This window comes from Amblyomma maculatum, chromosome 7 (genome assembly GCF_055883805.1).
Source record: "Amblyomma maculatum isolate TAMU_Amacu chromosome 7, ASM5588380v1, whole genome shotgun sequence".
Taxonomy (NCBI): domain Eukaryota; kingdom Metazoa; phylum Arthropoda; class Arachnida; order Ixodida; family Ixodidae; genus Amblyomma; species Amblyomma maculatum.
In genome coordinates, this window is record NC_139350.1 from 1,101,214 (window position 1) to 1,117,500 (window position 16,287).

Sequence of the window (16,287 nt, forward strand, 5' to 3'; positions counted from 1 at the left end):
AATCGCAATGTATACAAAAAACTAATATATAGTGAACACTGTCCAACTTCCGGGCCTATGGTTAGCGCATGCAAGGACGATAATATGAATGATATGATTGGAAATGCGTTTTTCATATGACGACTATTTTAATATGGGTACCTTTTCTCCTGCTCCAAGCACCTTCACTCTAAAGAACAGTATTACCGGCAACTATACTGAACTAGAAATCATATTTTTAGCTCACTGTACCAGCAACGTAAGTCATAGAATTTCACTGAATAAGAACTCAATCTTCTAGTTCTTTGTAACATTCGCCTAGTGGGCGCGCTGCCAACTTGTTTTATCCTGCTCGATAAAAAGACGTTCGACGTCTGTTTAATCGCACAGACGTAGTCAGGGTCATTCACAGGTTAATATATGAATAAAAAGCTCGTAATAATGCTGTATTTTCCTTTTTTTTTTTTGTTATGAGCGCAAATGCAATGTTCTCCACGATGTCCGCGGTCACTTGCAGCGCAATGAGCATTTTTAATATATTGTGAAAATTTTTATTAAAATGTGCGTCATATTACTCGAATCCCGGCCTCGGCGGCAGCTTTTCTATGGAGGCAAAAAGCAAGGCGCCCGTGTGCTGTGCGATGTAAGTGCACGTTAAAGAACCTCAAGTGGTCGAAATTTCCGGATTCCTCCACTGCGGCGTCTCTCAATAGCCTGAGTTGCTTTGGGACGTTAAACACCACAAACCAAAACAAACCTGCTTATTTTTCATCCCAGCCTATTCCACTTTGGGACATTAAACTTAATGTACCGTATATACCACAATTAAGTATCTTGCTCAATCAGAGCTGGTTGTATGGTTAATTCGTTAATTATAATCCTAATGACCTTCAAAATAAAATTTAATACTCTGAGAAATAGCGCTGCTTGACTTTTTCCGGATCCTAACGATGTTCACTCGATTCCTAGGACCGTTGATGAACAGTGCGTCACTCTTTGAAATTCGGGAAAGTGAAAACAAAGAAAAGCTATTTTACTATTATTTGGCCTGTTTCGGCAATGATCGCGCTGGAGTGACCACTCAAGGTAACTGCAGTTGCCTCCGCAGCAGCTTTTGCGTCCTTTTCTGTACGAAAATGTGCACGAGTAGTACCGCAGGTGAATGGAACTCACAGCGTGGTTTCCTAGCTGCGTTCGATTAATATCATGCGCGCACGGATTATCACGTCTAAACTTCTTATGGCCTGGTAGTATATACACCAAAACGTGAACGACCTGCAGGCGTTTGTTATTGCGCTATTCGTCGTGTGGCCCTAAAAACAATCTTGGCAATTAAGAGTTGCAAACGAACTTTCAGAGCAGAAGTGCAACGCACGTTAGCTGCCAAGGCAATCCGTCGCCGAAGGGTCTACAGTTGTCACGCTCAATGCCTCTGTCATTCGCTCTCATCTCCATCCGACTGCAAGAAACAAGTGAAAACAGGTACCACTTTCTTTTTTGTGCCTTGTGGCGCAACCAACCGCACCACACATTGCAGGAATATCGGGAATGATGATCAAAAACGCAGCAAGCGCCGCGCATCCAATGCAGACGGCCCATGCTTTTGCCTACACCACGAAAGTCACTGCGGTCGCCAGCGCCGCCGCATCTCCACTGACGACACGGGCTGACGCTTGTCTATATCTGGCGCCGCCCTCGCCATTGACTCATGTGACATCACATATCAGTATATATGTACGCCTGCATTGAATAAAACGGTTCACTCCCTGGCATGAGCTGCTGCTAACGTTATAACACCATACAAGTATATGCGGCCTGCCGTTTTGGAAAAAGTTTGCTCTATTCATGTGCGATCTTAGTTACTGAGTTTGATTGCCAACTGCGCTCAAATAGCAGGATTTGACACCAATAAAATGACAAAGTTTGGCGAGAACTGAAAGACGCCCTTCAAAAGGACGGCCTCGAAAATACGGCAGAGCGGATCCAGAAAAAGGGCAGTTTATAATTCACACCAATGGTGTACGTAGTCCTGACGTCATTCAACGTCACGAACTTTAATTAGCCCCCCAATTTTCATTGGCGCTGGAGTGCCTTTGAGCCGCCATGTTTTGAGCGTATGGGCGTCTTGGAGTCTTCGAAACCCGCAACACTTGTCACCTTATTCAGAACTCAGTGTCAGGCTTTGTTGAGATGTAGAGATGAAACCAAGCCACCCAGATCAGATGGTATTGCTTATCGCATATTGAAGCGCTCTGCCTGGCCTATGGTACCTTACAGCATCTTACCTTTATCTCATATAAACCAAATCATTTCTACTGGCTACTGGCCTGCCCCTCCCCATTACACATGTATACATATTTCTGATTCATAAGAGTGGTCCGAAAAAGACATAAATCAATACTATACTTCTTTAACAGCTATTTCGTGCAATGTATTAGAGCATATTATATACAAGGAAATGATGCAACTTTTTTGTTGTTTTTTTCCGGCTCAACAAAAATGATAGAGTTCTGTCACCTGACGTGAGTGGAAATGGGCAGACTGCATTTTTTTTTTTTTCACAATTTAGAAGGCCTTCTACACGATTTGTCATGTCATTGCTGCTTTACAAACTTTGCATGGCAGTTGTTAATCAGAAAACGTGCAAATAGATCGTCGGTTACTTGTTACAGAACCGTCAATGTGTTGTACTGAGTGATGCTACTTTCCCTTGTGTAGATATCACATCGGGCGTTCTTTATAAGGCTCAGTTTCCGGGCAACTGTTGTTTTTTCGTTTTATTAACAACATTTCTGCCAAGATATTTCTCTCCCGGTGACTCCGTCATGTAGTGGGTTCTCTTAGTTTATATACTGTTTCGTATTTTGGGAAGTGAAAAATGCAACTAAATACAGAAATATGTCTGTCATCCTTCACAAAACAGAAGGAAATAAACATTTACTTCTTTAACACTGACATTATTAGCAGCAATCTATATATAAATATTTGGGTGTGACGTTTCAAGTGACTGTTCTTCGAATTCCGAATTCAATAACGCCATTCCAAAAGCTGCTGGAGCACACAATTTAATCAGAATCATTTTGCTCTAAAAAAACACTGCTTAATTATGTTCGACCGATCCTTAAGTACGCGTATTCAGTGTGAGACTCGATAGCTAACAAAACACTTACCAAATAGAGCTGCAAGGCTCATTATATATATATATATATAAACTTGAAGTAGGTGACACACGGTGAAAAAACAACACTTTAATCCGACGTTTCGGCCGAGGTCCGCGGCCTTTGTCAAGGAATGTAGAAAGAAGCTGTCGGTTCCCATTTCTTATATACATGCACAATCGAAGAACACGTGACCAGCCACTGTCAACAAATAAACACCAAAATATCAAAAACAAGATTTCGCACGCGTGATGTAATGGCGGCGCAAGGTATATAGACCGAATGACACGTGTTGCGCTTAGGTCATGCATCTTAATATGTTGCACAAAGAAAAGAAGATATATCACTAAAGAGATTGTTGTCACTATCAGGGCACAAAACAAAATATCGCGAGGTTATAATGGGTACAGTACATGTAATATATATATATATATATATATATATATATATATATATATATATATATATATATATATATATATATATATATATATATATATATTAGCGAAGCGACCGCTTCGACACTACCCGATGCTCTTCAACAAGCTATTGACGCAGATCTTCCACCCGCGCAACGCGATCAACTCTCTGCCCTTCTACGGGGCTTCACTTCTGCCTTCGACCTTCCTCACACTGCTCTGGGTCGAACGTCTGTCGTTACGCGCACAATCGACACTGGTACAAACGCACCTTTACGACAGCGTCCCTATCGCGTGTCGGCCTCTGAGCGCCAAGTCATTGCTGATAACGTGGACGATATGCTTCGCCGGGGCGTCATACAGCCATCAAACAGTCCATGGACTTCTCCGGTTGTTTTGGTCACCAAGAAAGATGGTTCCATCCGGTTTTGCGTCGATTACCATAGGCTAAACAAAATCACGCGCAAAGACGTCTATCCTTAGCCACGAATCGACGACGCTTTAGACTGTTTACAGGGAGCCGAGTATTTCTCCTCTGGATTTGCGCTCTGGCTACTGGCAGGTGCCGATGGCTGACGATGACCGCTCGAAAACTGCCTTTATAACACCTGATGGCTTATACGAGTTCAACGTCATACCCTTTGGCCTTTGCAATGCCCCGGCTACTTTCGAGCGCCTGATGGACACTGTTCTTCGTGGACTCAAGTGGCAGACCTGTCTTTGTTATCTGGATGACATCGTAGTTTTTTCTACCGACTTTTCTTCTCTCCTTCTCCGCCTAAAGCAAGTCCTCACGTGTATCGCCGACGCTGGGCTTCAGTTGAATTTCAAGAAGTGCCACTTTGCCGCTCGAAAACTCACAATTTTAGGCCACGTAGTTTCTAAGGACGGCATTCTTCCCGACCCCACCAAACTTCGCGCATGTTGCAGAGTTTCCGAAGCAAACCTCCCTTATGAAAATCGAATTTTCCTTTTTACTTCCTTTGTTTTTCCTTTTTGCTTCCTGAACAGCCTTCCTATAGACTTTTCCTTTCTTTTGACTAAAGGAAGTTTCCTTTGAGCTCACCTTGTTGAGACTTTCCTTTCTTTTGACAGAAGGAAGCTCATTTTTAAACTGGCTCTCTTTGGCAATATCAATAATGACCTTCCTTTGTTTTTCCTCAAGTAAAGAGAAAGTTCTCTTTACTCTTTATGCATCATACCTTCTTTTTTTTTTTTTGTTCTTAAGCGAAAACATACGAAGCTCATTTTTCTTTTCAGCTATACTTCTCATTTTTTTTCTTTCATTAGTATCCCTTGCACTTTTTTAACTTCTGAACTTTTTTGAATAAACCAATTATACATTTATCAAAATATACAAAATCGCATTCGTTTCTTTGTTGTGCAAGTAAACATCATTTTAATTTTTTTTTTTTTCATTTTATATTAAATCCATGCTTTTTTTTTTTTTTTTCACGCGCTAGATCTTATTTTTAGCGCAAGTTTCTTCTTAGTCACCACACAAGGACCAATAATATTCACCACCTTCCTTCCTTTGTCCTTAAGTGTAAAGATAACTTCCTTTTCATTCATTTCTTGTGCTTATTTTTGTGTGTGTGGCATTACTTGGTCTATTTCTTGCCCCTCTGAATTTTTTAAGATAAAATATAATACATTCAAGAATTTTCATACATGTTAAAGAATGCCAGGTGGTTCTAATTCATCGCTTTCGCAGCCCGCTGGTTCGATGGCGATGCATGCGCGAGACGGCATGTATACATACATACATCCGTGACTGCTGCTTCAGCACTCTGACACGGTACGCAACAAAGCTCGGCGCAGGGCTGGCAGGGTTTGTCAGTATTTGCGTCGGCATTGCAGCCTGGCAACTCTTGGCTCGCAGCGACGCCAAGGGCGACGCTGTTAGCAAGCGCGGCCTGCTTCCGTCGTGATTTAGTGCACTTCGGTACGGCGCGACGTTGACGTCGCGCAAGTACGCTTTTACCGTGGTAGCATTTCCAGTGCGTTCGACGGGTAGGCGGTTACCGCAGCACCATCGATAACGGCTTCAAAAGCCTGCAGTTAAATGCACTTCACGATGTGCCTAGTACCGGATGTCACATTGTTCACGAAAGTCAAGCTCGTTTACCTCCTATCACAGTTTAAAGACCAGCAATTAATACGTCAGCGACGTCGGTCCCACCACGCACAGAAGCCCCCGCAGCCGAGGTTACGAATACTGCCAGTAAAACCAACGTTCTCACGGCGGCGAGTAAAACCAATCAAGATTGACATGCACCACAAGAATTCCGCAGCAAAAAGAAGAGCGCTGCAGCTGCTTGTGGCAATAATTTGCTTAAATTATTTTATGTTTTGTTACGCATCACATATTACTACTAAAAAAACAAACGTTTAAGGTTGTTTATAAATTATAAGTTTTATTTTGAAAGTTTGTGAAGTTTGCAAAAATGCATTTAAAAGTTTGCATTGGCGCTTCAGACTCTAGCGCTATCGATTTCGTGAAAACAGCCGGCGGCATGCTTCACTATGTGTTTCATGACCGTAGGAAGTTGATTGTTCGCGTTCGTTGTGTTCGTCGTGTTTTCTTAGCGTGAGTAGTGCAAATGGCCGATCATGGCGTGGTTAAATGGGCGACCGCTCAGAAGTGGGACGTATACCCTGTAAGAGACCTACAATCAAAAGAACTGCAGGCGAAACTGATGGATAATCCAAAATACTGGAAGATTATTCCAAACCAAGGAGTACTACATGCCCAGTGGAAAGAAGGGTCGTACTCTCCTACGTTCATTCTCGGAGTGGGTAAGTAGTCAAACGTCTCTTGTCTCTTTTCGTATTCGTGTCTTAATAATGTTTACCTGTGAAACACCTTCCTTTGCTACTCGCGGTGAGTCGTGTCGCGAAGTCGTTTACATGCCCGCATTACGACCGCATTGTGTTAACCGGCAGGTGACAGTAGTGCACATGGTGAAAGAGGTAGACAGTTGATTCCGGGAATTGCGTGAAATTAAAACAAAAATGCATAATGAACTGAATTTGCGGAAATAAAAAGTAGAATAAACGCGGCTGCTGTCGTTACGTGGACCCGATTCTCCCTGTTTATACAGCAAATGGCAATTCTCGGTGTTCCGTGATAACAGGAGTAGGCTTCCCAATTCGGGCTGTTTAAAAAAAAAAAAAAAAAAAAAAAAAAAAAAAACCCTGCCCGCATCGTCGTCTCGGAACGGTGCGGCATGGAGAATGGCAGCTCCTTGATTATTGAAGCTGATTTAGAACAAGTTTTAAAGATGCCCAGGGTGCTCGTTCCGAGACAATTGGTAGTGTAGCAGCGAAACGGACGCTTTCACAGCTGCAGGCGACTTAAGTTTAAGCAGATAAAAGCGCCTAACGTGTTGTCGCATTCATTTACTTTCATATTCATTTGTTTGTTTCTTTTTATTGAAGCGTCAAACATGCTTCCTTTCTTCGCTACCAGCCATTCCTCAGATTTCGCGCAGAGAGAGAAAACTTTATTAAAAAAAGGGGGAAAAAAAGTGTGTGTGGTGGGGAGGCAGTGTGTGGAGTCTCCATTCTAAGACTCCAGTGGCCTGGGCTGCCGCTTTTGCCTGAGTTACCAGCCTACGCTGGGTTGCTAGGTCAGAGCATAGCAAAGCAAGCAGTGATATCAGTTACCAACAGCATAATGCTGCAATGATTTTTAGCTGCCGATGTAAAAGTTGCTCCCAGTGCATGGGGTACGGCCAACAGGTGGAAGGGCACCGCTCTCTCCACTTCATTTTCAATGCTGCCATTGCACTTTGCCACTATTTCTGGATGAGGCTATCTGCCACGGGATCGCATGCTCCCTTTCATAAAGCTCACGACTGTACATGGGTACAATCCCAGCATTCATGGCCGCATTTCAGTGGAGGTGAAATGCAAGTTGACTGTGTACTGTCTGATGTCATTTGCACATTAAAACCCAGGTGAGCCCACCACTACGGCATCCCTCATCGCTATAGCTTAAGTCGCTTTGGGACATAAAACACCATGAACCTACCATAAAGCAGAGTGGCTATGTTTTACGGTATGCGTGGGAGCTCAAACTGTTTTTGTGGAAATGCATCCTTTGTTTTGTCCACTACTACTCAAGTGGGCATTCTGCCCACTTGAGCAGTAGTGATGCTGGATGGTGTCAGCTCGCAGTTAAACATTACCATGTCCTTTTATGTGCCAAGGTTTGCTCAAGGGCTAATGTTCCTCCTTAAGAAGTGTTGCTTTGAACCCTAAACAGTGTCCATGCTACGTTTCTCTTGTCAGTGGTCTTAATTTTGTCCCTATTTTGCTAATCTCATGTGTGGAACCAGATATCTGCACAATGCGTTATACTGAATAATTTTTGTATGATGCATTTGAGTGCAAATACAATTTAGTGAATAGACCTTGCCACATGTCGTTTTGCAGGAAAGCTGCAGCTGTGACAAAATGTCTAAGCCAACAGATGCAAAAAAGAGAGTCCTGGAGCTTGAGGATGAAGTGGGGTCTGCAAAAAAAAAAGAATGAAGAAATATAAGGCCGCAAGAGATGAAGCACGTCAGATGCTTGGTATGTGATCGCTTTTTTCTGAAGCCATTGGAATGCTGACTGTGTCACCAGATGCTACGTAAAGCATAACAAATTCAAGTGCTAACTCTTAAATGAATAAGACCTCTTGGTCTGTAGCACATCCTAGTAAAAGCACCAGTAAGATTATGTTGCTGCAATAAGGTTCCCCTTACACTGAGGATTAGGATTGGTGTTCCTCCTGTAGTTGTCTTTGCGACACATTATAGGTGGTGTACAGTAGTGCTCAGCTACACCGTGGCGCTGCTGCATGACGCCACCAACCACCATGCTTGCAGTGCACGTAGCAGATGAACTGCTGCCACTCCTGCTCTGCAAGCATGCTTTGTTTGTGTTACAGTGACTTGCGTGTCACATGTCATTGCTTGGGATCGGCATGCATCTGAGATTGAGCCTGTTGTCGTATGTGATAGCTGCATGAAAATGCATGGTAAACAAATGCCACTCAAGGTGAGCACCTGTGCTGATTTGTGCTGCTCAAGCCGAGGCCGAAAAACGGGCGCGGGATTGGGTTCCTTTCTGTTCTGGAGTGGTCGGTGACAACAACGCTCCAGTGAACCCGGAGAGCTGCATTAGGTTCAAACACATTCACGGGGTATAAGTTGTAGCCAGATGGCTGCGGCAGGTCTGTGGTGCTCTCGCATTACTGTGGACGGCGTATCTGAATGGAACCCTTGATTCCCTCAGATTTTAACCTCAGAGTCTCCTGCAAATGATGAGGTGCATCTAGAATGAGCGCAGGAGGGACAGCAAAAAATCTAAATTTGTATGAAATTATCATATGTGGCCTCGTCCTGTCTTGGACCTTGGAATCCTTATGGCATGCGCTTCATTTTCCTGTGCCATTTTGGTCACTTAGGTGGTGTTTTTTTTTTTTTTTTCACAACAGGAAATTTATGCTTGTCCAAGCTCGGCACCTGGCTCAGCAATCTGCCTAACTTAACTCGGTCACTACACCACGTTAGCAAATGTCGACACGAAAGACAGACACGAGATAGGTGAAGCATGGGCTATCGAGTATCAGCTACACACTCGAGTGTCAGCCTTTGTCCAAATGTGTGGCGTATTGCTGCCGCCATACATGTATATATTGCATGCTGAGCTCTTCAAGGCCCTTGCTACCAACAAACTGTTTCAGGGATGTGATCTGACTAACTTCTGTTAAAGCGCTCACAGCTATCTCGGCATCATCATTCGCACCCATGAATTCATTCTAAGCAATAGCAGCACCCGTCAGTTGCACTGTAGTTACAACGTCCTCCGCAGTTAATTCAATCCAGGCATTTCCACAGCGAACAAAGAGATCAGAAGTGGAATGTCAGCATTGGCTTCATCAATTGCTATCAGCATCCCCTAGATTATGTACCGCTGATAGGACGCCTTGAGTGCGTGAGTGATGCTAGTGTCTAGCAGCTAAATTTTGAATGGTGCATTTGGTGACAGAAAAGGGTTGGTCATGCAGTCAAGGGCAAAGAAAAGGCTTTTCTCCTGTGGTGAATGTTACTTGGGCTGCTGCTGCTAGTGATGAAATAGTATGTTTTGTTCCAGCTTTCTTTTTTTGTTTTTTTCAGATGTTGCTGGGCTGGTCAATCAGCTGACGGAATCCGTTAATAATGCTGCGTGTACAACACAAGCAGTTGTGCTGCCAACCGAGGCTCAGGTTAGTTGCTTTAGTCTAGTGTCTGCATGGTTGTGCTCATTACTGCCTTTCTCGATGAAACTTTTTTAAGGGTCACACAAGAACTTGGTTCTAGCTTTACGATAGCACTGCCACAAGTCATGCACTTCCATTGAGAAGTGTGCACAGATAGGGAAACGAGGAGCTCATTATCCATGTGAATGAAGTCAGCAGTCACTGAATTCAGAGATAGGCAAGAAGCAATGCTCTTTATGATTGGTTGGCTTTTAGGGTTTAATATCCAAAGTGACTCAGGCTATGAGAGATACTGCCTTGCTCTGGAAATTTCGACCACCTGGGGTGCTTTAACGTGCACCGACAACACAGAGCACACGGGCACCTTGCGTTTCGGCTCCACTGAAAAGTGGCTGCCCTGGCTGGGATGCTGTTTATGAGGCTGGGCTCACAGACTACATAATTAGTAGCATAATGATATTTTTAAATGAATGTCAATTTGATAGAAACGACAAAAGACAGACAGTGCTATTTTCTTAAATTCGTCAAAACAACCATGAAAAAAAATCCCAACTGCTTCCTTTCATTTTAGTGACTGTTACTTCATTCGTGTGTATATTGATTTGGAAGAGTTTTTGTGAAAGCTGTAGTGATCGGAAGTGCAAGGTTACTTTTGTTTACGCTTCCTGTTGAGCATACTTCGCTTGGGCTATAGCAAAGCCCTTTTCATCAGAAAAGAGATTTCCATTAGCTTGTTTAATATTCAGCAATTTCTTAGGTTATCGATCTCGGAAGGCCATCTTTTTGCACTACAACTCGAATGACGCAGCTGGTGCTCCTCTAATCAGTCATTTTAGCGACTTGGGCCAGTCATCATGGTATTCAAGCTAATGTGCATATAATCCACTTGCACCTGACAGCCACCTGCAATGTCACTCTGGCAAGTCAAAGGCAATTAACCACCATGGTATTGCCAGGAGGGTCTCCTTTGAGAAGGAGTTGTGGCTTCTTAAGCTGATCCAACAATAGTTCAATTTCACTTTAACCCCTTGAGCACTATTATTTCAAGATTTCTAGCTAACATTGCTTAAAATTACGATATCGTTAAAGGCCCCATTACATGAAAATTTGTTGTCTGTGTTGTGAGTGAAACATCAAGAGCATGGCGCTGGCAAGTGGCATGGCCGAACACACATTCTTCGATGATTTGTGTGGCTTAACGAGACCACATGATATCCAAAAGTTAGGAGGAGCTGCTAACTCCGGTCATTCATTTGAGGTGGGAAGGTGAAATACGAATCAACATTCCAGTGCTCTTCAATGCTGAGTCAGGCTTGCTACACCTAGGCTACGCAGACATGTTGATACAGCTTGGTTAAAGCAGGGCTTTATATGTTGGGTGGTAGCCTACATTGGTCGCATCATACCCATAAAGGCGGAGCTTAAATGTCCCTTTAGTTTTTATTTTTACTGCTGGTTTCTATTGGTAGTGTAATAAAAAAGGAGGTATCCGAGACAAAAATATTTGAACCAGAAACTAAGTCAAATGAGTGCAGTGAAGTTTATTGCTCATTACGTGAAAAATCAACTGCCCGCCAATAAGCAGCAATCTAGTCGAGTAACATATAGCGAGGTAACTGGAAATGTTTTACAAGGGACGACCAAGAATGGAAGCCCAGGAGGTTTCATCGGAATGTTGTCAATTTTCATCCACTGACACAGAACTCGCAATAGTATCGTCTGAGCTGTCATCATCTTCGTCGGAAGAACTACTCATGTCATCACTGTCGTCTTCACTTCCCATAACAATGCAAAAATTGGTGTCTGAGCCATCTTCGGATGGCGAGGATGGCAACGAAGAAAAGCTTCTTTCCCGCGATGACGGGCCAACAGTGCATGCGTTGCCTCTACCAGGCTCCATTTTTCTCATTAAGGCTGCTTAAAAGTCTTTCAAGCGGTAGAACAAAAAGCAGTTAACGGGTCAGTGGTGCCATCTGTCAAATGGCGCATGACCTAAGCCACAGAGGAGCACTGTACTCACCTAAAACTCTCAGGGTGAGGATCTATCCTGCAAGGACAAGCACTCGTCCAAAATGGCTTGAGGGCATCTTTGCAAGGACGAGCTGCTTGTCCAAAGCGCTTGAGGGGTTAAATTATGAAAGCTACCTGTGCAAGCTGGAAATTAAATGTTGTCTCAAAGTAGCACATACAGAGCAGGCAGTGCATGCTTTTGCTAAACCTTCATTGGCAGTTTTTTTAATTGGTTGAGCTTCTGATGTACGAAAAGGGTGTTAGTATTTTTAAACAGGAGGTGACAATGTGGGCACTGTGCTCTGTCTAAACTGGCTTTTAATGGCCTTTGCAATGTTAATGATGAGTAAATCCCTTTATTTTCTGACTTAAAATCTGTTTTTTTTTTATTGTTGAAATGCAAGCATAAATTAGGTCATTAAAAAATCTCTTATTTCTTGTTTTTTCTTCTGCTATAGCAATGCACTATTAGCGCTCAATCCTTTGCGGGGCATTATGTGCCCTCTTTTTGGCTAGTTACTTTAAATACATATTACACAATTGTCAGGTTACACTAATAAAAATGTTAAAAGATGTTTGGCCTGATTCAAAATTAGATCAAAACACCGCTCGGGAAGGTGTCAAAAACATCCAATAGTTTTCGTATGCCTTCATTGTTGTACATGTTAAAGTATGGCTTCTTGAATGTGTATTTTTACTTGCAAACAAATGACCTTAATTATGCATTTTGGGGTTTCTTTGAATGTTCTTAAGCTGGTCTAAGTTTTTTGTTGTTTGTAAAGCCCCTTCATTTTCTTATTGCATATCAAGGAATATTGTTGTATGTTACAATACTGGTCATAGTACTAATATTTGCTTTTTGTTCTTGCAGGTGCACATTGGCAGCAATATTATGGTAAATCAGCAGTTGATTGACCGCATTAAACTCAGTGCGGGCAATCAAGCAACAAAGTTTGCGTGTAACTTGGTGCGGGTTGTGTTCTCACCCGAAGACCTGGAAGAAAGCTCACTCTATGGCTGTGTCTGCAATGCCCGCAAGGAACAAGCTCCAAAAAAGGCACTGGGCTGCCCAAAATTGGATGCTGTTATCTGTAAGTCCTCGAGCTCATAGCCTGTGCATGTGATGCAAGAGCATTCTGAAATATTGTCCAAACAGCTGACTTTTCAGTGATGGTCAGGGCCATAATGCTTGCCTTAATGCATAATGCTGTGGTGCCTGCATGGCGCTCACACTGTCCGGGCTCTGTATATTTAATTTACAAAAGCTAAGGAAGGCTGGATGGACTCTAGCTTGTTCATTGCAGTCATGCTTCTAATGTTTTTTTTTTTCTTTTTGCAGCCTACACCTGCTTGCTCAATGGAGTACTAGCCAAGGTGGTCACCGGCAGTTGCGCAAGTTTGCACTGGGATTGTGGACAGTGATCCAATTTTTTGTCGCAGAGTCTTCGAAAGCAGGCCTAATTGCAAGGCCTAAACAGAGGAAGTACATCTATTCAAATAAATATAAGCTCATACAAACAAATGTTTCAGTCTGAACCTACTTCCTTCGAACATCCACCAAATATCCCATAGTCATCATTCCTTCGAACTTCCTTTGAACCAATAATTGGCCACTGCCTGTGAACTCAACTCAAACTGACAACGGTCTGTTCCCTGGGAGCTCAAAGGAAATTCACAGGAAACTCACAGGATGGTCAGAGAAATTTAATTCACTGTGAATTCAAAATCAGTAGCCAATTCTCAGTTCAGAGGAAGTTGCTTCCTTCTGACTTTTTTGAGTTCACATTGAACTCAAAGGATGTTCCCATTTTTATAAGGGCTCCCTGAAGCAGCTCCGGAGCTTTATCGGCCTCTGCTCCTACTTTCGACGTTTCATCTTGAACTTCCTCTATCATCGCTCCTCTGACCCAGCTCCTTGCTGGCAGCTCCGACCTTTCAGCCTGGACTCCGGCCTGCGATAAAGCCTTCGACACTTTACGCCGCCTTTCGGTTTCACCTCCCATTCTACGCCACTTCGATCCGACTGCGCCTACTGAGATTCACACTGACGCCAGCGGTATTGGGCTTGGTGCCGTCCTTACCCAACGTAAGCCTGGTTACAGCGAGTATGTTGTGGCATACGCCATCCTAACATTGACGAAAGCAGAGTCCAATTATTCAGTCACAGAAAGGGAATGTTTGGCCATTATTTGGGCCATTGGAAACTTTCGTCCCTTAATGTATGGCCGACCGTTTTATGTTGTGACCGATCACCACGCTTTGTGCTGGCTGGCCTCTCTGAAAGACCCATCCTGTCGCCTTGCTCGCTGGGCTCTCCGTCTCCAGGAGTATGGCATCCATGTCATTTATCGATCAGGTCTGAAGCATACGGACGCGGATGCTCTTTCCCGCTCGCCATTACCTAGCGATACCTCGTCTGAGCACGTCTGTGCTTACGATTTGTCGACTTTTCCACTGTCGACATGGTTACCGAGCAGCGGAATGACTCGTGGATCAGTGCACTTTTGCATTTTCTTTCAAGTCCTACTCCCGTTCATTCATCCAAAGCCCTCGTCCGGCAAGCCCATCACTTCTCCATTCGTGACGGTCTTCTCTATCGCCGCAATTTGCTTGATGGACGGAAGTGGCTTCTAGTCATCCCGCGTCATCTCCGCGCCGACATTTGTGCTGCGTACCATGGTGACCCACAGTGTGCCCACGGTGGCGTATTGAAAACCTACACGCGTCTACGTCTGCGATTTTACTGGCGTGGAATGTACCGCTTTGTACGACATTTCGTGCGCTCTTGCGAATCTTGTCAACGCCGAAAAACTCCACAGAAGTCCCCTGTTTCGTTGCAGCCGTTACCCTGCCCTGCTCGTCCGTTTGACAGCGTTGGCATAGATCTCTATGGCCCTCTTCCTACTACCTCCACTGGAAACCGGTGGATTATCGTAGCAGTAGACCATCTTACTCGCTACACTGAAACATCACCGCTACCCAGCACCTCCACCAATTGTAGGGGTGTGTTTATTCAGATGGATATAGCCGCTCAGGAGGAACTCGCAGTAGAGCGTCAGGCGTGGCGAATTAACAAGGCAGCGACCAACTTCTTCTTCTTGTGGTAATCTTCGTCTTCATAGCCACTGCCATGCATCGCGTGCTGGCGCGCTCGAGGACGAAGAAGTTGGTCGCTGCCTTGCTGATTCGCCACGCCTGACGCTCCGCTGCGAGTTTCTCCTGAGCGGTTTGGTTTGGTTTGGTTTGTGGGGTTTAACGTCCCAAAGCAACTCAGGCTATGAGAGACGCCGTAGTGGAGGACTCAGGAAATTTCGACCACCTGGGGTTCTTTAACGTGCACTGACACCGTACAGCACACGGACGCCTTGCTTTTCGCCTCCATCGAAAAGCTGCCGCCGAGGCCGGGATTCGATCCCGCGTCCTTGGGAACAGTAGTCGAGCGTCGTAACCACTGCGCCACCCCGGCGGGGTTCTCCTGAGCGGCTATATCCATCTGGGCTTACTGAATAAACACACCCCTACAATATATATATATATTGTAGGGGTGTGTATATTGTATATATATATATATATATATATATATATATATATATATATATATATATATATATATATATATATATATATATATATATATATATATATATATATGGCGGTACAAGCGAGGGGAGAGGTACACTAATATGAAAAGCGAACGGAAAAGTGAGTGAGCTTCCCTCGCCGAAGCAAATTGCGCTTAGATCGTTATTTGCGTTTTAATTATTTAAATGTTCATACAACCACACCACGATTGAAATTAACAAGGACACTTATTTTAAACGACCGCACTATATACCTGAAAGAAGTGATCATGACTTAAAATCTGAGTGAGGACTGGACTAGAACAAACCTTTTTGCGTTTTGTTTTATTGCGTGAGCAATACTGCGCCAGGTTTCGAGCTGTCGCGTATCCCCGGCGGACGCCATGCTTGACCTTGAGCCACAGCTGCCTCGACACCTGAACCGCGCCGTAAGGAAAGGGAGGGAGGGCGGAGTGTTAGCATTAGGACGAAAGCTGACGCACCGCTCACTCCCGTCCTCACGCACTTCGTACTCCTGGCGTTCCCCGGATCGCACTCTCTCACCGCATGCGATGCGAGCAAGGCCAGATGTTGCATGCGCGCGTCAAAATCCAGGCACGTGCGCCAAAGCGGTTTTCGGGACGCACCACTCAGGCTCCAAGGGGCGGACGGCCGCCGGCCAGGGGAAGGAATTGCGAATTAATAAAAGACGATCGCTAACAGGACTGAAGTATGGAAAGAGAGAAATAGGAGTTCGCGTCGGGGTAAATAAGTTGCTCTGCAGTCTTACAAGGAGAAGCACCGGTGATGCGCCGAAGCCAGAAAACGGCAACGGGATCAAGAGACTGCTTGAAGAACGTGAACAACGGCTAAAACACAGCGAGCGCGAGACAAAGAACACTAGTCAA

General features: G+C 44.2%; 1 protein-coding gene across 1 annotated transcript; it reads left to right on the forward strand.

The window, feature by feature from the left end:
• Window positions 1-6,079: 6,079 nt before the first annotated feature.
• On the forward strand, window positions 6,080-13,632 carry LOC146182582 (uncharacterized). The gene is made up of 5 exons (XM_084608867.1): window positions 6,080-6,355; window positions 7,997-8,137; window positions 9,727-9,815; window positions 12,691-12,910; window positions 13,159-13,632. Exons 2-5 carry the CDS (start codon window positions 8,092-8,094, stop codon window positions 13,239-13,241), a joined length of 438 nt encoding a protein of 145 aa, XP_084464993.1. The 5' UTR covers window positions 6,080-6,355; window positions 7,997-8,091; the 3' UTR covers window positions 13,242-13,632.
• The last annotated feature ends 2,655 nt before the right edge of the window (window positions 13,633-16,287 follow it).

Coding starts and splice junctions, on each gene's coding strand:
- LOC146182582 (XM_084608867.1), top strand. CDS start 8,092: ATGAAGAAATATAAGGCCGCAAGAGATGAAGCACGTCAGATGCTTG. Junction 9,816..12,690: donor TGCTGCCAACCGAGGCTCAG/GTTAGTTGCTTT, acceptor TTGTTCTTGCAG/GTGCACATTGGCAGCAATAT. Junction 12,911..13,158: donor AAAATTGGATGCTGTTATCT/GTAAGTCCTCGA, acceptor TTCTTTTTGCAG/CCTACACCTGCTTGCTCAAT.